At 36.5% G+C, this 25,868-nt stretch overlaps 1 protein-coding gene across 1 annotated transcript; it reads left to right on the top strand.

Moving 5' to 3' along the window:
- The first annotated feature begins 5,589 nt into the window (after positions 1-5,589).
- On the top strand, positions 5,590-7,871 carry LOC142518819 (non-specific lipid transfer protein GPI-anchored 11-like). Its single transcript, XM_075621640.1, has 3 exons — positions 5,590-5,957; positions 6,111-6,137; positions 7,485-7,871. Exons 1-3 carry the CDS (start codon positions 5,618-5,620, stop codon positions 7,676-7,678), a joined length of 561 nt encoding a protein of 186 aa, XP_075477755.1. The 5' UTR covers positions 5,590-5,617; the 3' UTR covers positions 7,679-7,871.
- Positions 7,872-25,868: the final 17,997 nt, after the last annotated feature.

The following is a 25,868-nucleotide window of genomic DNA, read 5'->3' on the forward strand; positions in this document are numbered from 1 at the left end:
TTGACCAAAACTTCGTAATTGAATCCAAAAACGAGACAATTACGCCCAATGCCTTAGTATTTAATCATGACTCCGTGCCAACCCGAACCAACACCGAACCATCATTTAGTCATGATTAAAACACACCTAAAATGATGAAATAATGCTCCTAAAATTGTACAAGTCGGAATTTGGTGAGTGGAGGCCAAAAACAAGAAACGCTCTTTCGAGAGTCATTTTGGCACATCGCACCGTAAATTCTCGTACGACCTCTAAACTTAACCGAATCACAAACGGCCAAAAACACGACCTTCCTGACTCGATGAGGTACTGTCCAGTCTAAGTCCATAGGCTAAAAGCCAACCAAGAACTCAAACAAGCCTCCGAACCGAAGCACAAAGTTGCTGTCAAACAAATACAGCAGCAGCGCTTGCGTTCCTTTGCGTTGTTTGCCGAGGCTAATGGCCATTAGGGCTTGAACCGCCGACCAGAGCATCTTTCCAACATCTTAAGGTATGGTTTGAACCATGGCTAAGGGCCCTAGGCCAGCCACAATCCAACCCACTCCAGAAACGTGACCACACTCCGAACCGAGAGCAACAAACTGCACGTGAGGGACGTTGCTGTTGTTTGCTGTCACTGATCATTCCAATGGCCATTTGGTTGACCATGGCATGATCTAGACATCAAGGGGCATGGTATGGACCGTGGCTAAGGGCTAAAGAGCCAACCAAGACCCACACCACACCATGGTTTCGAAACACAACACACACACAACAACCAGAATTTTTCCAAAACCGAAGGGGCTGCTCCTGTTTATTTTTGAAACCGATTGGGACGTGAACCAAGCCATGAAAGGGCATCTTGGTCACGTCCTAGACATGTCAAGGAAGGGTTCTAACCATGGCTATAGCCCCTAGGGCAGCCAAGATCAGAATCATCCTCCTTTGACAGCAAACAAGAAAATCGAACACAAAGTGACATTAGGGATGATTTGCTGTCAATTTCTGAATTCCAGCATGCATGGGGCTTGAACTAATGGACCAACATGGTCCTAATATACCTAGTACATGTCTAGGTGCCGTCTTGGGAGCCTAGGGTCGAGCCACCCTCCTGAAACAACAAAACAGCCGAAACCGTGAAGCATGAAAGAAACCAGAAAATTCTGTGCATGCATTTTCGAATGGTGCTGAAAAGATTTTCGGTTTTGATGATTAAAATCATGAACATGTGATGTAAAAATTTCAGTATATGGCTTGATTGAGGAGTGAATGAAAATATAAACATGCCTTGGTTCAGTTTTGAAAGAAAAACGAACGAAACGACGACGCGGCGCGGAGGAGACGGAGTGCTCTTCACTTTCTTGCTTCTTCTCGATTTTCTCTCTTATTTTTCCCTAGCTCACTATCGATTTTTACTCTGAATTCTCTCTGAATTTCGGTGCAAGGGAGAGGGGGAAATGGTTAGGAGAAATGAAGGGGGGTTGCAATATAGAAGGGATTTAAATGACAAGACCAAGTCTTGCTATCTTTGAATTTGTTAGATGAGGACTTGGTTTGATATCCAAAAGATTTTTGGAGGGATAATTGAGGGCATGACCGATTCTTCCATGTCAAAACAAGGCAAGGATAATGATTGATTATTAATTAATGGTGATTAAAAATGAAGGGGTTATCATTCTAAGAAATAATAAGGAAAGAGTCAAAGGTGGTGAGTTGCCAAAGAAATATTAAATCATCTATGAGGTGGCCGAAATTATGCTATTAAGTGGAGGGAAAATATTGCTTAGTTAGTGTATTTTAAATCTTTAGAGTCTTATCTATCCATTAAATAATTTAGTGAATTAACACATTAATTATGGAACCTAAATGAACTAATTTCCTACTTACCTCAAGTTACTTAAATAATTCCTTAAACATTCTTTTACCTTAAATTAACTTATTAGTTAGCTAAAATAAATTCTGGGAATGTTTTCTTAATATTAAATTTTATCTCAAAACTCCAACTACAGTCCGGCCTCACTTAATTAACTGAAAAGATAACAATTAAACTACTGCATAAAATAATTAATTTTAAAGAAAAGAATTTAAATCCTTATGCATAAAATCATTTTAATTTAAATAATAGTAATTATGCATGGCTTATACGTAGTCTGGTTTACGGGTTCTACACCCACCATCCTCAAATCTTGATATCCTAAATCTAATATTTACATTAAATTTTCATGGCACATGAGAGACAAATGTAGGGGTGAGAATGATCCATAAACCAGGCTCACATAAAATAATTATTGAATAATTAAAACATAACATGTAAAATATCATAACACACACCTAACAAATTAGTCATGATTCCCAGTCATCTTTTTATATTGTAATATCAAATAATATATTAAATCTATAATATCACATATTATTAATAAATAACGTATATTGTAAATTATCACTAACCGTCATAATTAATATGTTAAACAAACACTTTTATTTAACTTCAAATAATTAAATTTCTAATAAAGCACTTTTTTATCATTAATAATTAAAATCTAATTCTAATGATTTAATTCATGAGAAAAACCACCATCTAATCAAAATTTATTTTCGAGGGTAACTTTGATTAGTTATCACAAAATATAAATTTAGACCAAAAATTTTGAAAAAATTAGAAAATTGCACGGGGACACAATAAAGAGTCCATGTTGGGCCAAGGCTGCCCGAGACCACCTCAGGCACCTTACCCATGCCCCATCATCTGTATTGTAGTGCTCAAATTGTTTGAGTAGCCCAGTTGTCTGCGGCCCTAATACTTCGTGCAGGGCTGCGCAAAACCCTACCCATCCCTTTAAAAAAACTTTTATAGTTTTGCCCGAAATAGGAAGTGCATGCTCGTGTACGCTAACTGGAACAATTCCGAGCAACCGCAAAAAAATTAAATTTTTTTTTTGTTGTTTTAAAAAATATTTTCAGAGGCTGTGATTTGCAAGAATTTCAAATGCGGTTAGAAATAAAATACTCAACACGATTAAACAATAAAATCCATATGATTGAGAAACATTTACTTTGATACCAATGTTGGAGTACTGTTTTCTAGTACCTAAGGCACAAAAAAAGTTTAAAAATTTTAGTTTCGACGTTCGAGACGTTTCTTGGGCGTCGTATATTTTATAACATTCATTGGGTTTTTAGATATGTTTATGTATGCGTATTTAACGCCGCTTTCACTATTCAGGTGTTTAAGCAGATATAACATATAACACTTACTGTAATTCCCTACGAATGGATCCCCATTTGACCGTCTAACCAGATCCATGATCGAATAATTGATTCCTTGTTTCAATCACACTAGAAATCTTAAACAATTTTATGTCGAGACTAAATCGTTTGAATTCCTATGATCCTGCAGCGATGTGACCGTGGAAGTGACTGTGAATTTTTCTTGTAAAAAACAAAGAGGCCGAAATTTTGAGTACAGGGGAGATGAGAAATTTTGGTGGACAAAATTTTATCTAACAAAATCTGTGCGTAAAGTTTGTGTTGTTTCATATGGCTCTTAATGAAATATTTATAAGCTTTGATTTCAGGTCTCATCAGGAATCCCATTAGGATTTCTATTTTCATTAATTAACTAAATTCTAATTTATATATATATATATATATATATATATATGTTAGTCACCACTAATGACATTTTTATATAATTAATATATATTAGTCACCACTAATGACATTTTTATATAATTAACATATTCTAAATTTACTAAATAATTGGGAACTCATTATAACCCTGATCGACAATCATACAACGTCGATATACTGATGATACAAATCTTTTTCGTACAATGAAAATTGATAATTTCAAAAATCAAAATTTTTACTCCTCTATTTTTTGCAGTTGCCAGTTTTGTGAATCCCTTCACAAAAATAGATAATTCCACTCTCTTCATTTAGTTATTAGTTAAGTTAACTTCCACATCTTCCAATTCATGAAATCAACTTATAAATTCTTTTATAAGCAATTTGTTTGATCTCCATTAAATTATAGTCACTAATTGAACTAATTGAACTTGACTATCTCAACGAGAACACATAATTTGATATTTGTGTGACTCATAATGATTTAGGGATATATCTAGTCGCGAGTTCATAATTTCATGTGATTTAGAATAAAATTTATTCTTATTTGGGTTTACCATAATTAGCCATATTCTTTTCATCAACACCTTGATCACGAATGTCAGATCTCATGTCTGATTGCTCCCATCGTATCATGGTAAGAGCCTCTAGTAGCATCGTCTCATGATCCCCAAGGTATCACTGATAGTGCCTGCAAGAACCTTAAGTAATGATTAACGTATAATACATTTTCTTCAACTCATATATTTCGATCGAATCTGCAATCATTGGTATATCGAGAGTTGCATATGAATTCGATAATAGTGTGATGTATCTTTAAGTAATAATAGTGACACGTATGTGCAACTAGAAGAATACATTTCTCTAAAACAGATTTCTTGTTTTGGCCAGAGACTCCTTGCACTATTAACTCATCAGATCATATATGATATCTTCACACGTAGACAATTGGTGAATCTTAGAATAACACTGCACTTGCTTCTACGTATTTCGAAAGTACACTCCGTCATCTGATGACCCTCAATTGAGTCAGTAAACAGATCAAAGTGCATGCTAGTACGTAGAGCTTCTACGTTATACCGGGTCACAGGAATAACAGTGTACAACTATAGTTGCAAACTATTCCACTCGATAAGTGATAACCATTTGGATAATTTGAGGGAGGGTTATTCAGTGCATCATCAAATGATCACTTATCTCTATGAATGAACATTTTCATGTCATTACCATGAAACATGACATTTATATCACATATGCTAGTTCCAAGCTCAAGCGACATTTACCCTTATTTTAGGTAGCTGATTCTACTAGAAATTTGTTTAGAATATACGATACATTTCCTAATGAGTTTCATGATCTTATATTGAGAGACGGATCTCATGACACCTTTTTCATATTCAATGATTTTATCTATGCAATTTGAATAAAGTATATAAATAAAGTAAATGTCATGGTTGGATAAAATCATAAAATATTATTAAAATAAATATTTTTTTACATGAAAGTCTATAATATTCAAGTCACAAATTGGCTCGACGAAGATCTACTCTAACAATGATGTCCTAGAAAGATTCACAATGGATGGTATAATATCATGGGATACCTGCCAAAAAAATATCCAGATTTTCGGTGGTAAGTTGAGCGACCACATCCGTTCCCACCAGCTTCTAGCTCCTTTCTTAGAACAATTGTTTGGAGGATCATTAAAATCAATTCCATTCCTGTAACCACTTCGGACCGATTATTTAACTTTGTCGTTGAAGATCCTATACGTGAGACGATTTATTAATATATATTTATGAGACAAGTCGAACTAATTTATATATATATATATATATATTAAAAATAATTATTTAATGAAATAGATTGAATAAAAAACTCATTTTATAAAATTGATATACGTTCTTGTAAAAGGTATTGTTTTTTTTATCAATTAATACAATATATAATATAAATTTCCAATCACGTGCGCATTTTTCCATACATAATCCATCTTTACTCTAAACCCAATGGCCGCGAGTTTGAGACTTTGGGGATTCTGCATCGTTTCGGCATTCCTCGCCTCCGTGAGCACCACCGCTCATTCGGCGGAAGTCTCCGCCGCAGATTGCACCAATCTGGTGCTAAACCTCGCGGACTGTCTGTCCTTCGTGGTGGAGGGAAGCACGGCGACGTATCCGAAGGGAGATTGTTGTTCTGGGCTTAAAATTGTGGTCACTACTAACGCCGAATGCCTGTGCGAGGCGTTTAAGAATAGTGCGCAGTTAGGGGTGAAGCTGAACGTCACTAAGGCCATGACTCTTCCCGTTGTCTGCCGCGTCTCTTCTTCTTCTGTTGCTAACTGCAGCTGTAAGTTTCATAATCATTTTTGATTGGGTATAGAGTTTGATGTAGGCAGACCCATGTTGCAATTTCGTGTAAATTTTAAGTTTTTCATACTTGCTTATTGGTGGTTTGATGCGATCTTCACATTTTTCATTTGTTTTTTGGGACCTTCAACAGCGACTGGTGGCTCTGGTGAAGCTCCAGGTACTGAAAGATCCGATCTTTTTCAACAATTGCATCCTTGCGCATTAATCATTCCATTTAGAAATTGTTTTTTTCCTTCGTAATTATAGTACGATAAATTAGTTAATTATAATGTAGGGTCGCTCTGTACTGTACTTTCGATCCAATTTCAATTCTATATTAGGCCCCCAGATCTTTTATTGCCAAAACAGCGATTCATCTCCGTCATTATTGTTTTAAAATATGTCATAAGAAATGATTTTGGAATATATAATGCACATGTTTTTATCTTCCTCTTGTTTCTGTTGTATGCTTCTATTATTTGTATTTCTCGGATTGTGGTCGTTTGATTATGTAGATGTCACAATTGTTTTAGTGTCACATCACAACGTGTGTTGTTTTTATTTTACTTTTTCTCACCATATTTTTTTCCTATTCTGATTGAAAATCCAAGGCGTTGATAGTTGGTACCAGTGCTTGCTTTTCTTGAAATTCTGCCATTGTTTATGTACAAAATGGAAGTTATTTTTTTCCTGTTGTTTCCTTTTCCTGGTTGATTTGGTTGGAAAGGATTTTTTTTCCAAGTTGCATAAAGAAAATTTTGGTTTCATGTTCAGTCACATTAGATTTTATAGCAGATATTGGAACTTTACATTGTTTTTGTTATATATTTTATATTCTGTATTGTATGAAGTTCAATCTGGATTTTCGATTTATTAACTGAAACCGTGATGTTTATCAACAAATCTATTTGCACATTTTGGTTTGTATGTGATCCAATTGTTGTTTGTTCCAGTGACGTGATTAGCAAGCTGAAAAGTTTCACTCTTACTGTAAAGAACTGCAGGCAGTATTTCGGTGACTTCACCGCGTTTTTGGTTTATTAATTTTGTCTTTTCCATCTTATGTTCCACCTTGGGAGATATTTTTACACGGAAATGTGCTTATACAATTAAAATATTACTCAAAGTAGCAATGTGCTGCTTTACGATTAATTTAAAAGTTATCCATTTTGATGTAGAGAATCCTTTTTACTTGAGGACCAGACTTTTGGTGCGAAGTAGAACAGGGTTTATTAAGTTATAACTTCAGTTATGGAGCTGTGGAATTGACCATTTTCCACTGCTATTCAATATTATTGCAAGCTGAAGTATTTTACTTTAAGTTCTGTATACTGCTATAGACACTGTGTTAATTTGGTCAAATGATTTAGTGAACTAACCTAAAATTGATACCTGTATGATGCAAATGTATTCTACAGGTGGTTGTTTATATGCATATGAAATATTGTCATGACATCTCATCTTTTGTTTACCTATGTTTTTTTCTGGTAATGAAGCTCACACACGTTTTGATGTTCTGCTACAGCTCCTTCTCCATTCTCAGAACCTCCCAGTTCAGGTGCGGAGACTCCAAGCCCAACAACCATCATTGGTGTTAATGAAGTTGTATCCCCACCAGCACCTGGAAAATCGGGTTCTTCTTCCCTTGTATCCTCCGTCTCCGTTTGGATATTTGTTCTTTCCACAACTGTAGCTGCTGCTGTAGCATTATTTGCTTGAATCTGAGCATGCGGTGACCCCTTTTTGGTTATTGATTATACTTGTTATTTTTCAGCTTTAGTTGCTCCATATGGTTACTTAACTTTTTAGATACATCGAAACTCAATACTTCACTTGAGTTTATATGATGGTTATTATTGAGTTGTAAGGTGTTTTTACCTTACATTTGTTTATTTTATATGGAATTATTTCACTTAAATTTATACAATAGCGTTAACAGAATGCTCGTTGCCTGTCACTTAAATTATGTTTTTTTTTTTTCCCTAATGAAACTAATTCCATTAAAAGCTAAAAAATTTACAGATACAAGTACACTGGGCATACCCAGGAAATCAGAATACGACTAAGAAGAAAACGCATCATAACACACGAGTACTGAAAAAAATAGACCATATTCTCACCAAAATCCGTTCAATAATGCAGATTAAGGCAGCACACACATTGTTTCAACAACTTGTGGTAAACATCGATAAGAATGAATCTGTATTTTCCGGACAATGTCGTCTACCTGCAGTTTTTCTCCATCAAACATAACCCGGTTGCGCACGCTCCAGACGTGATACACCGTGGCTGCCATAGCCGTGAATCTCAGTCTTGCTATATTCGAATTGCCCCTGTAAACTGAACGAAACGCACGCAAGATTGCCGAAGGAGATCCCAAACACTTCTTCATACCTAGCCATCTTCGAATTCTATCCCAAATGATTTTAGTGCAAGGACATTCGTAAAACAGATGAGCAATAGATTCATCATCCAACTTGCAAAGCACACACTTTCTGTCTTGAACAAAACCCAATCTGTCCCTAGTCAGCAACTTCCGGTGAGCCATCAACCAAAGAACAAACCGATGTTTGGGGAGTATGCAAGATTTCGATATCAGTGGTTTCCATGGCCAATTTCCTTTGGCCCCCGCAAAAATTCATAAGCACAACGTATTCCGCCGGTAGTACCGAACCAAGATTCTAGTTGTGAAGAGGCAGCACCTATCGATCCATATTCCCGAATCATTTCTTCCCTTATGTCAATAATCTGTTTAATCAATGGGGATGTATCTTTGCGCCACTGCCAGTTCCATATGTCTCCAAAGCAGCTGTAAATGTGATTCACCCATTTGATCCAGATGCAATCTTTCCCAGCATGAATTTTCCACAACGTTTTTGCCAACAAAGCGCGGTTCCATGCCTTCAAATTTTTAAGACCAAAACCCCCATCTGTCAAAGGTTTGCACAGTTCATGCCAAGCAATCGGAGGGTGTTTGGTGGGCCAAACAAACTTGCGGCGAATAGAATTAATACTATCAATCACACACTTCGGTAGAGGAAGAATAGACAACCAGAAACACTCAATCCCTTGTATAACCGATCGGAGCAATTCAACTTTCCCAGCATAAGAAAGAGTGTGTCGAGGCCAAGCACTCACCTTTGAAACTACGGAGTCAACAAGAACGCTAAATTCAGAGGCTCGAAGTTGTCTAGCTGCAAGCGGTACACCAAGGTATCTAAATGGCATTACACCTACCCCGAAACCAGTCGCTTCAATAACTTCCTGTCTCACAGAGTCATCCATGCTGGCCATAAAATTTTTTGATTTCAAAGCATTAATTCTCAAACCAGCCATGTCACCAAACTTACTCAAACAATGCATTACCATCATTATGCTCCTCTTATCCCCATGTGACAATAATAAGAGATCATCTGCATACGCTAGGTGAGTAATGCGAAGTTTACCACATTTTGGATGGAAGCCAAAGCCCGGAGATGCAGACATTCGCTTCAGAGATCGCGACAAAACTTCGAGGCACAAGGAAAATAGTAACGGGGACGACAATGGATCTCCCTGTCTTAAGCCTCTTTTTCCATCAAATTTCCCATGATAATGGCCATTAATGGCGATGGAATAGGATGTTGTAGTGACACATTCCATAATCCACTGAATAAAACGAGGAGGAAAGTTCAAGGAATTGAGTACCTCATGCAAAAAATCCCAATCAACCGTGTCGTAGGCCTTGTGGATATCCACTTGTAAAATGCACCTAGGTGTTCCTCTTTTTCTGGCATATTTCCTCAACAGTCACTTAAATTATGTTTGCCAAGTGATAAGTTGGGACAAGTAATAAGCATGCGGCGACACGGCGTCACATATAAGGATTGATTTCACTGCATGCACTGTAAATCATGGTTTATCCTATTGAAAAACATAATTTCCCATCTTCATTGCCTTTCTAGTTGGTTCACATAGGTGATCTTTTTAAAAATGACCTTTCCATCACCCTGACTTTCTGCCTCCGTTTGATCTCCGGCTCCATCTTAGGAGCCAAAGTCATGATAGCATCTCCAACCGTGAGGAAAACGTTGTCATCTCCAACTGTATTGGCTAAGCCTGATGCATGAAGCTTGTCAAGAACAGACTGTCTGGGATTCGCTAGAACAAGCTGGCAAACATAAATAAACAAGAGCACATGAATTAGATGTTACGTTTTAAATGACCCCAGTCGCCTGGATATCATCATTGACTTGTATGTCTTTCTTTTGTAGACTTTTGTACAGATCTTCCATGGCATGAATGCCACCGGTATCAATATCAGTTAGAGCTGAAAGTTTAGAAACAAGTGTTTGCCTTAGGTTAATTTGTACGATATTTGGATTTAGTAGTTGGAAAATTTTTCAAGAACCACTAGAAAAAGTTGTTTATTACGTGACATTTCGACTATCAAATATTTAACTTTCTGTTGGTTCTTTTCTTTGAACTAGCATGAAGCACGTGCGATGCACGTAAATACAAATTATATGCTAAAAATTAAAATTTTGATTTTATAAAAAAACAATTTGAATCATTTTGTTATTAATTTGAATTTATTCTCTTGTTATGTTAGACAAATAAATTAATTAAGAACTTATATAATTTACTTTCAAATTTTTTGTCAAATCAAAATTAAAGTTGTTAATTTTATGTTATGAAATAAATTATAAGTAGCACAATATATCGAACCAAATGAACTGAAACAAATTTTTAAGAAATATATATCCAAACATCACCTATAAGGCATAGTAAAATAAAAATTAATTAAATTATGGATTTTATCAATGTATAATCATAAGTTACATAAATTAAGCACACTAACGATAAATATTCATCAAAATTCAAAAAAATATCAAAACTAATGAGATAATAATATTGATAGTAAAATATAACTCATTTAAATAAGATTATATGGTAAATATCAAATAAAATCTGATAAACTCATAAAATAATTATTAAATATAAAATTTAAACTACCGGTATGATTTTCACTTAAAAAATATAAATATAACCAAATACATAACTTGCATAAAAAAGGTTATTTTTTGTATTTGTTGAATTAGTTAGTTTGATTTAAAAATAAATAAATAAATAAAGATGTTAATATATCATATGTAAAAGCTCTAATACTTTGATAGATGTTAATCAATGATCATTATAATTTATATTTATTATAAAGATTATGTCATATATTATTTTTTATATTAGAAAATAATATTTCATTATGATATAACTCAATTTTATTTCTCTCACGCTCGTTTACAATTAAAAAAGTTTTCTATTATCCACATATTTATATGTATATAGAATGCAATAATTTTTTTAAATGAAATATGACATAATTAAATATTATAATGAAAAATAAAGGAATAAAGTCAAAAGCATAAAACTATAACCATAAAATGTGGTTAATTAGTATTTAATTATTAATTAATAAACTAAGTGTGAAATTACCACATATGTTAATTGATAATGGAAATAAGTAAACACATCCACACATTTATATGTATATGGAATGAAATAATTTTTTTTAAATAATAAGATATGACATAATTAAATATTATAATGGAAAAAAAGATATGTGAAAAATTTAAAAGCACAAAATTATAACCATAAAATGTGTTTAATTATCTTAATTATTATTTAATAGACTAAGTGAGATATTACTACATATGTTAATTGATAATTGAAATAAGTAAAAATGTGAAGGGTAATTACGTCCATTCACAATTGGAAAACATTTCAAGAATCCATACATTTCTTATTGAATTGTGGATTAAGGTATGAAGAGGGGTGCACATTTTTTTCACTCAATTGCCTGATACGTGATATTTACTAAAATATATGTTCTCGTCAGATTCAAAATGAGTTGTAGAGGGCAGCGAGGATCTATACCTTTCCCTTATGTAATTGGAGTTGGAAAAATAGATGGCAGAATCAACTCTAACAATCAAAACACCCGTAACTTTTGTTGCTTCTGGGTATTGCTGTATATTTCTGTAAACCGTAGTTCTTGGGATTTTACCTAGTACAGCAGTTCTTGGCCCAGTCACTTGGAGAAAAATCTTGGCCAAAGAGATAAAAACCTGTTATATCGACAAACATTCAGAAAGTCCCCATCACAGAATGTACTCAAAGAAGAACGATATAAAAAATCTGTCGTGTATTTGCTTTTTGCACCGACCGCTACTAGAAGACCTATCTCGACAGAGGAGAAAACAACCCCCATAAATGTTCACATACAAGACACGAAATCAAATATATCAATCTTCCATATGAGAATCATGGCTTCACAATCTACCAATCCTAAAACTGCTGATATTATGATGGAAGCCAGAATGGCGTTTGGGGTGTACTTTAATCATGTAGTGATCACAACTAGAGTCAGGCACACGACACACGACATGACAATATTTGATAAAGTCGTTTACATCGAGCCATGTAGTTTCAGCCGAACGTGAGAACGATCCTGTGAAGAAATCAACTGCAAGGGTATTCAATTCTGAATATTAGTGTAGGACTGAACATCTGACCTTCCCAAAGCTATAACAAAGAATAATAGATTCGATAATAAATCAAAACGTATTAACTTTTTCAAGTTTTACAATCAAAATTATTATTTCCAAACATATATAAAAATGACTAAAAATTATATTTTTCTCCGAAAATTAAAAACTGTCCAAAATATGTCTGACACTCTGAACGACCTATGTTCTTGCCGTATTCATACTTTGTCCTTGTGTTCAATGTATTTTTTTTGTTCAGATGATCTCTCGAATAAATATTTCTCAGCATATACAATATCCTACATGTTAAAGATAAGAAATGTTAGGAATCTATACTGTGGATTTTAGTCGGATAGCGACTTGCGGAGTTTCGAGGAGCTACCTGAGTTATGCAGAGACTTGCAATGGTAAGTTCTGCAATGACGTCGCCTGTAAACACGGAAAGGTCGTACCTTCGTCCCCACTCTAAAATCGGGAATATCGCTTGAATCCATAGTAGAATTTTTCTTGCTTTTGGTTGGTCCTTGTAAGATCTCAGGGGGTCATCATGGAAGAAAGTTTCTTTGAAGGTGAACTTGAACTCATTCAACAGACTCTGCTTAGGGGGCACTTTAACCTTGTGAACAAGGCAAGTTATCAGCATCACGACACGAAGAAACCTCGCTCGAAATATCCGCCTCGTCTACAATATGGTGGGCACTCGTCGTTTCTCGGGAAACAAAAAAAATCGCCCAGAATTACGACAGAAAAGATTACAAAATATTGGTTGTTGACATTAACACCGTTCAACCTATACTAAGTATATATATCCGCCCCTTCAAATAAAAAATATTCAGCCTATGTAAATAAACTTCATGCATATATAACTTTTACTCCAAAACATAAAAGAGTATTGTCACTTGTAAATTTATATTTGAAAGCTTATGAGGTCTTTGTTCAAATATCATAGGTAAAAAAAAAGGCCTTGGTTCATTGGATTCGATGATCCCGTCGAGTTTTCTTTGGACATGGAGAAGATTACACATCTGGGGAAGACTTTATTATTTTTTTGAGCGTTAGTTTTTTTGTGAGTTGGACAACGTCGTTCTGTCTTTGTATAATCCGACGAGAAAATGGATATTATATATTTTTTTTGTATTTTCATCATATTTAAATTGTTGTTTCATAAGCTCTAATGTCTCATATATTTAAGAAAAATGATGCTTCCTCTTTGTGTAATTATCGAGTTTTGTAAATCTGGAGGTTAATGCGTTAGGTGTGGAGGGTGGGTCAAGGTAAATTTGAAAGTTTGTGCCAAAAATTGCCAATTGAGGTAAGCTCAAATTCCTCCATGAAACAATTTCTTCCATAAAAATAAGTGTGCATTTATTTCACACGTACAGAGACCAAATACACAGAGAAGAAAAATATTTAGCGTTAAATGGTTTTTCGTGTAAGTTTGAGAAATTGTTCCATTAGTAATATTTTGGGTTGATATCGTGAGATTTTGAGTATTTTGTTGTAAACATTTGTAATATTTTTCATGTTAAAAAGGTTTGCAGTAATTTCGTGGACGTAACCTATATTGAGTGAACACAAATTTCAGTGTTCTTGTTAATAGTTTTATTCCGTGAGTTTGTTTGGCACTATATTTGTAACGTCCGAAAAATCAGTCCACGTAAGTCGCATGCATGCAAAATTATTTTAATTGTTTTATGTAATTGATTTTAAATGCTGGCATGATATTTATTATATGATTAAATCTATGATTGCATGATTAAATGATTATATGACATGATAACATGAAATTAAGGATTTTACCCGAATATTCGATAATAGGCAGGAGAAAGGAGACCGGGGACGACCAAGACAATAATACGTATTTTTATTTAAATAATGACAAGGCTTCCTAATATGATTAAAAATGATTTAATTTTTCTAAAAACGTTAGAGTTCGAATTATTTTACGAGTCGATCTCGATTTTCTCTCGGGAAGCCGGTTTTGGGCAAACAAAGAGTTTTAAAAGATAAAAAATATTATTTTATGGAAACTAATTTTATAAACTTTTATTATTTAATTTAATAAGTGTTATTGGGATCAATTTAATTAATTTAAGTAGCCCAATTACCCTTAAGCTTGCAAGCCCAAAACCAAAGCCCATTAACATGTAATTAAGTTTATAAATAACTAAACCTAGGTCTTCTACACCTCATAAATCATCACCCATCAGCCGTGTAACACCTTGCACACACAATCCAGATTTTCAAAAATTTAGGAGGAAAAGAAGGCTTGTGTTCTTCGTCGTCCAACGTCGCACTCTCACCGAAGATCGTATATTCGAGCGTTGTAAACGCAAAGACATGTTCCTAAACTCCTTTAAACATCATATAAATCGTATTATGCATGATTTAATTATTTTTGCATGAAAAATAGGTATTCGATAATTTTTACGGTAGAACGTTTCGACGACGTTTTTACGCTTTTATGAAAAATGTTTTTGAATCCAACGATATATGCTGCCAAGGTAGGATGTTATATGATTAAAATATGTACAAAACATGATAAATATTGAAGGAAATATGCTGGAAAACCGTGGGCAGCAAGGGAAATAAGGGCCGAAGGTTTTGTTTGGTTTGCAAGATTAATGGGGTCGGTTCTTATGCATGGGGGATTGGGGCTCGACCAGGGCTAGGGGTTGGGTCCTAAGGGTCGTGGTCTAGGTGTGGGTTGGGTCCTAGGGCGTCTAGGGTTCGAGCTTGGGGCTGGGGAAGAGTTCTCGCTGCATAGGACTCTCCCCGTAGGGTGATGGTGCTTGCCGAGAGTTTTCAGGGGGTGGCTCGATCTGAGGGCGAGCTAGGTGGTCTGGGTGATGGCTTGGGATGGTCCAGAGAGGGGTAGGAAGGGTCAGGGCTCGTGGTGGCTCGAGCAAGAGCCACGCGAAGCATCACACGCACGCACACAGGGAGGGGCGCGCGAGGCTACAGTTTGGTGCAGGCTTCATGCGCGCGGTCGGGGGTTGGGCTAGGTCTGGGTAGGGTCTGGGCGTGGTCCAGGGATGGTTAGGGTTAGGTGGGCTCGGTGGTGGCTCGGCTAGAAGGGTCCTAGTTCTCTAGGAATCTTGGGCAAAAAGGGGTTCACGCGCATATTTCTTGTGGCTCGGTTGCAGGGTTTGTGAGCGAGTCAGGGCTAGGTTTAGGGGCTTTGGCTCGAGGTGGCTCGGGCGTGGCTCGAGTAAACCGGGAGATGGTTCGGGTTGATCGGTTATGTTTAAAAATGCGGCTCATGACTTGGAAGGGTAGAATAAATATTAAAAATGTTATCTTTAAATTTTGGAATCAAAATATTGAGTTTTGGATTTATCCGTATTTAATCGCCTCACGAAACGTTAATTAAAGAATTAATTGAAAAGCCTAGTTTTAAGTTTCATAAAATTATGAAAAATTATATTTAAGCTTAAATAATTATTTAGAATAATCCCATGTCATTAAAAATGAGAAAAATATAAATTCGATAATTTTAACGTCCAAGGGCAAAATGGTAATTTTACACTTAGAAAAATACAAAAAATCTTGGCAGCGTCCCGAAGATCATAACGCATGTTAAATGATATTATATGATTTAAAATGATGATTTTGATGATAATATTTTTATGATTTATGGCAATGATGTGCAATTTTTACTGTTGTCAAATGCTATTTTTGGAAGTTATGCTATTTTATGACTTTAAAAAAAATGAAAAATATTTTGAGGGATGTATTGACTGTGACAAAAAGGATGCTTTATGATATATGATTTTATGAGGATTTCGTGAGGGGAAAAGGCCCCAAAGAACCCATTTACGGGAAAAAGCCCCAAAGGGAATCCACTTGTGGGAAAAGGCCCCGAGGGAACCCATCTATGGGAAAGGCCCCGAGGGAATCCCGACGATTGTATTTCCACCGTGGAGCCTACTGCACACCCCCATGGACCATGTGGAGCTGAAGACTGATCAGTCGACCGATAATAAAAGCTAGTCAATTTCAAGGATCAAACTTCACATAAAATGATATATGATTGAAAACTTATGATAAAAATGATTATTATGATATATGATTTATGATGAGGATTAAAGCTATTTTAAAATGAATTATTTATACTTAAATCATTATTTAAATGATTTTTAAAGGATTTATTTATGCTTAACGTTATTTTAAAATGATTTTACGATTATGATTTAATTATTATAAAATGATTTTAAATGGATTATTTATGTTCAAAAGATATTTTAGATAAAAATATGATTTTAATGCTTGTGAATGTATATGTATTATTTTCTATCCATGTTTAAACGTGTTGAGTTTTTAGACTCATTAGTTTTGTATGATGCAGGTTTGGATGATTTATGGGAGGTGCTGATGCTTGAGTGGATCGAGTGCATCAGTACACACCCGAGGACCTTTATGTTTCCGCACTAGCTAGATAGATTAATGATTTAAAGATTATGTTAATGATTTTTATTAGAGATATTTTTATGCTTAATTTTATTGTTAGCCGATCTTTTTAAAGGTCGATTTAAGAATTCTGGTTAGTCGATGATTTAGGATTTTATTTTATGCACTTGACATTTAAATTGTTAAATTATTATGATTCATGATTATATTAAATTATTTTATTTAGTAATTTAGAATTTATGATTTAAGATTAGAGAAAAAAATAGAGGTCGTTTCAATATTATTGTCATGATCGTCATTCTAATCCCCTACAACTGGTATCAGAACCTTACTGTAAAATTTCTTAGAATTCTGAGTATGCGTTGTGGTTGTAGCTTTGTCTGATATTCCACATCAGAAATGATTTTTTTAGATTTTTTGCTAAAGTCTAGAGAAGCGATGATCGGAAATGTTGGATCGAGACTGGGAATCAACAAGTTTGATGGAACAAATTTTTTCATTCTGGCGATTAGAGATTAGAGATTATCTGTATAACAAGAAGTTGCATTAATCTTTATCAAAAAAGAAGTCAGAAAAGATGGAGGATGATAATTGGGAGCTCCTTGACCGACATGTGTTAGGTGTAATAAATTTACCCTAATGAAGAACGTGACACATAATGTGGCGGGGGCACATACTACAGAAGAGATAATGTCCATTTTATTGGACAAGTACGAGAAGCCATCAACAAACAACAAAGTAATAAATTTACCCTAATGAAGAACGTGACACATAATGTGGCGGGAGCACATACTACAGAAGAGATAATGTCCATTTTATTGGACAAGTACGAGAAGCTATCAACGAACAACGAAGTACATCTCATAAAAAAGTTGTTCAACTTGAAAATGGGAGAAGGTGATTTGGTGGCTAAACATCTCAATGAGTTCAACACGATTGTTTCTCAGCTAATATAAGTTGAAATTAATTTTGATGATGAGATTCATGCACTTTTTTTTTGGAGTTTTTATCAAATGTTTGAGGACCAATACATGCAGCGATTAGAAACTCTGTTGGAAAAAGAAAGATACAGTTTAATAATGTCAGGAAATCAAATTCTTGCTGAAGAAGTTCACATGATGGATTCGGATGAAAGAACATCATCGAAATCTGCTCTAAATCTTTAGAAAAGATGAAGGGGTAGCAATGACGAAAAGAGTTCTAACCGATGGCGCGGTAGGTCCAAGTCAAGAAATGGAAAAGACAGAAGCAACTTTGAAATGAATTTGAAGTGTTGGAGTTGTCGTGAAATTGGTCACTTGAAAAAAGACTGCAAATCAACAAAGAATAATGCAAATGTTGTTACTGTGGAGGTACATGATACTCTATTACTATACATGGAAAGCCCGGTTGATTCTTGGGTTGTAACTAAGGAGCTTTTTTTCATACCCCTGTTAATCATGATGCATTCGATAATTACATCGCTGTGATTTCATAAAAGTTTTCCTGGCTGATGGAAACATTTGGAAATTATTGGTATAGTTGATGTACGGATGAACATGTTAAATGGATCAGTCTGGAAAATTAATAAAGTTAGGCATTGTCATGAGCCGCGAAGATGACGTGGGCCGAGAAGGGGCTGTGGACGACCATGTGGAGAAAGTGCCCAAGAGGTGTCAACGTTTCACACATGGAAAATTTAGGGTTAAAAGTTGAAGAGCAAGAAGATTTTTTCCTTAGTTAGCAAAGATAATTAATTCATTGTTTTACTATTTCCTTATTTTTTAGATTTCAGCATATCTTTTGAAATTTGGTAGGATTTTCTTTCAGTTGTGAGGGATTGCATCATTACTATATGTAGGGATTTGGAGGAAAGGGATGGATATCGAAAAACTATCAATAAAAGTTTATTTTGCAAAGATCGGGTGGTTCTCTTGTTTTCACGATCCCCAACTCTTCGACTAATCATAGGTCGTCAAGGTCGTAAATAAAAAAGACAGGAGTCCTACTCCGACCTCGAAGATTTCACTGTTCAACGACCCATAACACGATCCCGAACACAGGCACGTAACATATTGGTATCAGAGCCAGCAATTATGGGGGATATCAGCAAGCTGGAACAGCAATTTGAGGCATTCATGAACTTGTACCGAGAGGATAAACGTGCAACCAAACAACGGCAGCAGGTTATGGAAGCACAATTGCAGGAACTTTCACTAAGCTGGGCAAACACCCGTTCCGCAAATTCAGGTGGGCACAGCGGGGAAAGTAGCTACAAGGACTCGCACATTCTGCGCCGTGTGGACTCGAAGCGCATCGACGAGGGAGAAGGCCGTAGGTATAATCCAAAATACTCAAAACTATAATTTCCTATTTACAATGGCCATGGAGACTCGTTGTGATGGATCCATCGGTGCGAACAATTTTTTCGACATCAGCATACACCGGAAGAGGAAAAGGTGGAGTTAGCATCCTTCCACCTAGAAAAATAAGCGCAAGTGTGGTTCCTCAAATTAGAGAGGGATAAACCGAACTTACAGTGGGAAGAGTTCAAGACCCAATAAATTTGGCCAGACGATCCGCAACAATAAATTGGGAGAATTATCTAAGTTATGCCAGACAAGAACCGTAGGGGAATATCAGCGCCAATTCGAACAACTGGCTGCCCATGCATGTGCTCTCACCAGAAAACAAGAAGTAGAAATATTCATCAGTGGGTTAAGGGAGAAGATTGCAATTGAGGTGGAAATCCAGCAGGCCAAGGATTTAGCAAGCGCAATGAGCCTTGCTTGCCTATTTGAGCGAAAAGAAGGATCTCAAGCACTGCGCAAGCTAGGAGTTAATCCGATTTCACAAGCGATTGTTAAAAAATTGAATCGATCCGAGATGGAGGAGCGCCGATCACGTGGGCTCTGTTTTAACTGTGATGAAGTGCATGTCCCCGGTCATCGATGCAAAAAATTATTCTGGTTAGAAGTAACCGATGAAGAACAAGGTGAATCAGCAGAATCAGACGACTTGGGGCTGACCATACACGCGATTTCGGGGTCCTCACAAGCGCAAACCAAGAAAATTAAGGGGCTATTCACTACAACAAAAATGTCTTTTCGCAGCGCGCAAATTATCTTTCGGCGGCGCACATTGCACGCTGCGAAGTTGCAAACTGTTGAAAGTTCAAGATTATCCACATCATACATGTGCACGCTGTTAATAATATTATCAATGGCGTGCATATGTACGCCGTTAATATAACTATTCGCAGCGTACAATGTACGCCGTTAATATTCAAAAAACATCTAAATATTAGCGAAGGTTTTTGACAAAACTGTCGCTAATTGGCGACGGTTCAAAATCGAAGACACCATAACTAAAGTAGCGACGGTGTATAATCCATCGCTAAATTAACGACGGTATTTAAATATAGCGATGGTTACAAAACCGTTGCTACATTTCGCGATGGTTCCAAAACCGTCGCTAAAGTTTGCGTAAAAATAAAATAAAAATTTACTTTTATAATTTAATAAATTTTAAAAAAAAACTACAATAAAACTTTGATAAATTGACTGATGATCTTAACTTACACTTAAAAAATAAACCAAAAATTGAAACAAAAAATGTACCTAAATCGAAATTAAAATTGTATAAGAGAGAAAAATTTTAAGTGTTGTGAAGTGGTGTGGAGGAAAATTGAAAGGAAATCCGATATTTATAGATAATTTGTGAATATTAGTGACGGTTTTCCATTAAACCGTCGCTATTAGCGACGGTTTAAATATAACCGTCGCTGATTTACGGCTATTAGCGACAGTTTAATAGAAACCGTATTTATTAAACCGTCATCGATTTTAAATCGACGTCGGTTTATCGTATACCGTCTTTAAATATAGCGACGGTTTAAAGCAACTTTTAAATTAGCGACGGTTTTACCAAAACCGTCGCTAATTTAAAAATTCACATCCATTTTCCGTAGCGTGCTTTTAATGCACGCAGTAAATGCATAGGGTATTAACAGCGCATATTATTGCACGCTGCGGATAGTATATAATACTACTTTTCGCAGCGTGCTTTTTGTAACGTACCGTACTTTTACTACTTAAAATTTGCGAAAAAATTTAAAATTTTCTTAAAAAAATCGCGAACCTTCAAAGTTTGATAAAACAACTGTTCGTCCACAAAATTGTTGCAACAGAAAAATCTCAAAATGATGTTTACCAAAAGTATTTGCTCGAACCTCAAACGGTAATACAAAATCATAGTAATTAAACACTTTCATAAAACTAAAACTTGGCGGTCCTCGGGTCTAGCCTCCTACTCAGTCCAAGCCTGCCCCTTGGTCACCACCTCCCGTCTCCTCATGATCATCCACATCTGCATCGATAAAGTCTAGTGAGTCTAAAGACTCAACACGTATAAACTGGGAGTAACGAATGATACGTAATAAAACCACATGCAACTTTAAAATAGAACATACATACTTGAAACCTGAACTTACTTAAACTTGAACTTACGTACATAACTTAGACGTGCCATAACGTGAAAACTTTCATAAACATGTTTGCATACTTGTACATACATAAACATACATGAACTTCATTATTTTGCGTAGAGGCATGTTTCAAAGCAAGTGACCCATAACATAATTCGCCTGATCAGACTAAACCACAATACTGGGCTGACAGGGACGAATCCACTGCCACATACATGAGATCCTCGTTCATGCTTTAACGGGCGGATTGGTCCCCGTTCATGATTTAACGCTTTCCAATCCGGATCTAAACCCGTTCATGCTTTAACTGGATGGGTTGGTCCCCGTTCATGATTTAACACGCTTTCCAATCCCATACATACATTGGTCACAAGACATTTAGCATACCTCAAAAACTTGAAAATATTTTCTTGTACGTCGACATACTTAATTGGCGTTGAGGGATTCGTTGGATTTCATTTGGGGCCGCTGCTGCACATACTAACATGAATTCTTAGATACTTAACTTGCATAGCTTAAACGTAGGCATACGTGCTCACCCCTGAATTCAATAAATAACTTATGACATTCTAGAACACTCGTGATTTGACCTCTTTTAAAATTATCGTACTAACCCAAGACATGAAACTCCCAAAACACAATTAGAATTTCCCAAGATATATGAAGTACACGGACCCCGTGCCTGGGTCCGTGTAGGTTCGCAAAAGAAATGCTCGAAAAGAAGTAAGGACACGGACCCCGTGCTAGGGTCCGTCTAGGGGTCCGTGTAGGCTCGCAACTTTGACACTTTCAAGGAAAACGAAGGCACGGACCCCGTGACTGGGTCCGTGAAAGGGTCCGTCTAGACTCGGTTTACTGACACTAAGGAGGAAACAAGGGCACGGGCCCCGTGCCAGGGTTCGTCGAGGGGTCCGTATAGACTCGGTAAAAGTAAACCAACGGAAAGTCATGTACTCAAAGCTTATTTCTCCAAATTCTACCATCCCGATCATGACTCGACACCTCGAGATCCGTCCTAGAGTGCTAGAACACTCATTCAACTCAAACGAACGTCCCCAAGCAACGACGCCCAACATACAACGCAATTCAACTCATGAACACGAAATTTGACATCAAATCAATTCCTACGATTTCTAACTCAACCAAATGCCTAAAGACACGAAACGAAATACCAACGTACATCCCAACATCATTCTCAGTATACCTAAATGCAGCAATGATCATCCATCGTTGCCCAACGAAGCCTGCAACAAGAAAATCTCAAGAACACATCAATAACATAATTTTTTGAAAACGCACTTTGAGCAGTCCCACGAAAATGATCATAACGCACTCAATTTTTATCCAGATAATTTGTATTTACTGTCAAATCGAAGGTATCGAAAAGTTCTACATTTTTTGTGTTGAAAGTTTTCTCAAAGACGCGACAGAAAAATTGCAGTATTTAAAAAGACAGTAAAAACGTGCATTTAGATCTGAAAATGGTTTCAAAAGTGTTCTAAACATAATTGCTCAAACTTCTACGCATCACACATGTATTTTTACGCATAAATAACAGCACAATGCATAATATTATGAGATCAATGCAGAAATAACAGAATATACGCATAAATAACAGCACAATGCAACTCTGATGTAAAAGTTTATTCTTTTGTCATTGTAAGACAATACTCTATTTATGAAAAAGACTGGTTTGATTTGATACGAGACTTTATTGTCTTTCAATGTAATTGTTAAACAATGTCGGATGTCACCGACGCTTCGGACTCGGGGCGTGACATTTTAGTGGTATCAGAGCTACCAGGTTCATAATCCCGCTGGGATTTTGACAGACAAAATTTGACAAAGTCAAATTTTGGCAAAAGCCTAGTGCATCCCAATTTGAGTCCAACATTCATCTGTTCTTGAAATTCAACTTCCATTTGTTTCCTAAATTTCGATCAGATTTCAAAAATCTATCCCTTCAATCGCTTCGCAATTCTTAGAATCAAAAATTTTTCCACGACCAGTTTAATTGTGCCCTTTATTTGTACCTTTCTATCCTTTATACGATCCTGATGCTTTACTCCCATTTTATCCTAGGAAATGGCTGCTCCACGTACTCGCGCTCAGGACTGCTCTTCGTAAGCAGTCAGCTTACCATAGATAATCAAGCTAGGGAGATTGCAACCTTGAGGGCGCAACTGGATAGGGAGAAGCTGGAAAAACAGGAGCTTAGTGAGATTAGGCACATATTGGAGACCGACGTACATCGACTTGCTCATCATCTGGACTTGGCTGAGAGACAACTTCTTCAGATACCCACCGATTCAGCTCGCATTGCACGTCTGGCTTCGCTGAACAGAGAATTGCTAGAGAGAGTAGAAACAGAAAGAGGACGTGCTGCTTAGACCCGTCACCGTCAGGAGGAGTATAGCGCCAGGCAGGATCGGTACATTTCGAAGCTCCACGGCACCATGGACAGACTTCAAGATCAGAATAATTATCTACATTTGGTGATAGAGAACATGGAAGAAGAGGAAGTAGCACCGATGAAGGTGGCCGGAGACGACAGTGCCAGTGACAGCGACGACGGAGAGATGTTCGATTAGATTAAGATTATATTAAAGAATCTGGATTGTAGTAAACTTGTGACTAAGAAAATAATATGTGTACCAAAATATTTTGAAACTTTTTATTATCTTATTGCATATTTAAGTATGGATGAGTATCTTATTTAAATGTTTTTATAGGAAACCAACATGGACTTTCAAAGCATTATAAATGAACTTCAGAAACAACTTCAGGAAAAGGAGTCAAAAATTAAAACGCTGAAAGAAAAGAATGATAAACTTGAGAAAGATAACTATCAATTGGACGGAAATAACGTATGCATGATGGAGGATCTTCGTGAGGCCCGAGTGGAAGAGAAGAAAATACGCGAAGACGTTAGACGTTACACGGCTTATCATCTAGAGTCAGAGCGTCAGCACGAGATCACCAAGCAAGAGTTGAAGAGAGCGCAAGATAGGATTTTTACGCTCGAAATTCGGGATAATAGTCTTCTCAAAACCCAACGTCGTCTTCAGGAGCGGATTGAAGAGCAAGAAGTCGATGAAAAAGTAAGCCAATCAACAATACAAGAACTACAGGATCAAGTAAACAATCTCGATCACCACAACACACAACTGCAGAATTACATTGAGCACCTACAAAATGAGATGGTCAATATGGAAGAACTCATAGAACAACTGGAAGAGAACCCCGTGGAGGAAGAAATTAATGAAGCAGTAGGGGACGGAGAAGTAATAGACGAGTAGGGAGAGAAAGTCCGAGAATAGGCTTCGATTGTATCTAGAAATATTTGATTAATCATTTGTTTTAAAAAATATTTTGTTGTATGTAAAATTTTACAATTTAATGAATATTAAATATTGTGGCAAACAAATTAATAAAATACCTGTTTATAGGAAATGGCAGGTAGACCACCCCGAAACAACCGTAACCCTCGTGGCATCAACCAAGATGAAAACCCACCACCACCACCACCAAGAGTGAATCTCAGTCAAGAGGATATGATGGCAATAGCCACTATCGTAGCTGCGACATTGCAAGGATTTGTGAACCCATTGGCTAACGCCATCCAAACACCACCTGAACCGCAACCTGCGTGGGATTAAGTACCATTATGAATCTCTCAGAAAGAATCGAGTTCCAACTTTCGATGGGAACCCAGACCCAGAGGTCAGCCACAACTGGCTCAAGAACGTCGAAGCACAACTACATTTACTGGAGATACCTGAAGAGCTGAGAGTGGAGGTTGTAACACCGTTTTTGGAAGACCGAGCTAGGAAATGGTGGGAAATTGTGTCGCCATATTTGGTAGAAGTGGAAGAGATCACATGGCAGATTTTTAAGAGAGAATTTTTGAGACAATACTATCCCGCTGAATTTCGACTACAGAAGTTAAGTGAATTTGAAATTTTCAAACAGGCTCCGGACATGTCAGTAATGGAATACACTTCCCGATTCAACGATCTGGGAACCTATGTCCCAACAATCATGTCGGATAAAACGTTAAAAATGCATCGTTTCAAGAAGGGACTCAACAGTCGAATTCAGTCAGCATTGGCAGTGTTCAAGCCAAATAGCTTTGCAGATTTGATGGGCGCGGCAATGAGCGTAAAAACTGATATCAAGCGTCGTGAGGAAGAAAACAAGAACAAAAGACCAATGAGCAGTCAATTTACTCAGAATGGTCCCAAGTTTAGGAAACCAAATTATTCGAGTGGGCCTCCAAGAGGAAATTTTAACAGTACTGGCAATAGGGAAGGGAAGTGGTGCGACACCTGTAAACAGTATCATACCGGAGAATGCTATCGGAAGATAGGTGCTTGTTTCAAGTGTGGACATGTGGGTCATAGGATAAAAGATTGTCCAGACAACAAGGACAAAGGGGCGGGACCCAACAAGAAAAATGAAAACAAGACCAATGCACGGGTATATGCAATCACCCAAGAGGAAGCTGATG

Source organism: Primulina tabacum, chromosome 1 (assembly GCF_025594145.1).
Source record: "Primulina tabacum isolate GXHZ01 chromosome 1, ASM2559414v2, whole genome shotgun sequence".
Classification (NCBI taxonomy): Eukaryota; Viridiplantae; Streptophyta; class Magnoliopsida; order Lamiales; family Gesneriaceae; genus Primulina; species Primulina tabacum.

Excerpts from the sequence above, each read along its gene's own strand:
- LOC142518819 (XM_075621640.1), top strand. The coding sequence starts at position 5,618 with ATGGCCGCGAGTTTGAGACTTTGGGGATTCTGCATCGTTTCGGCATTC. Across the intron at positions 5,958-6,110 it reads TTCTGTTGCTAACTGCAGCT|CGACTGGTGGCTCTGGTGAA; the intron begins GTAAGTTTCATA and ends GACCTTCAACAG. Across the intron at positions 6,138-7,484 it reads TGGCTCTGGTGAAGCTCCAG|CTCCTTCTCCATTCTCAGAA; the intron begins GTACTGAAAGAT and ends GTTCTGCTACAG.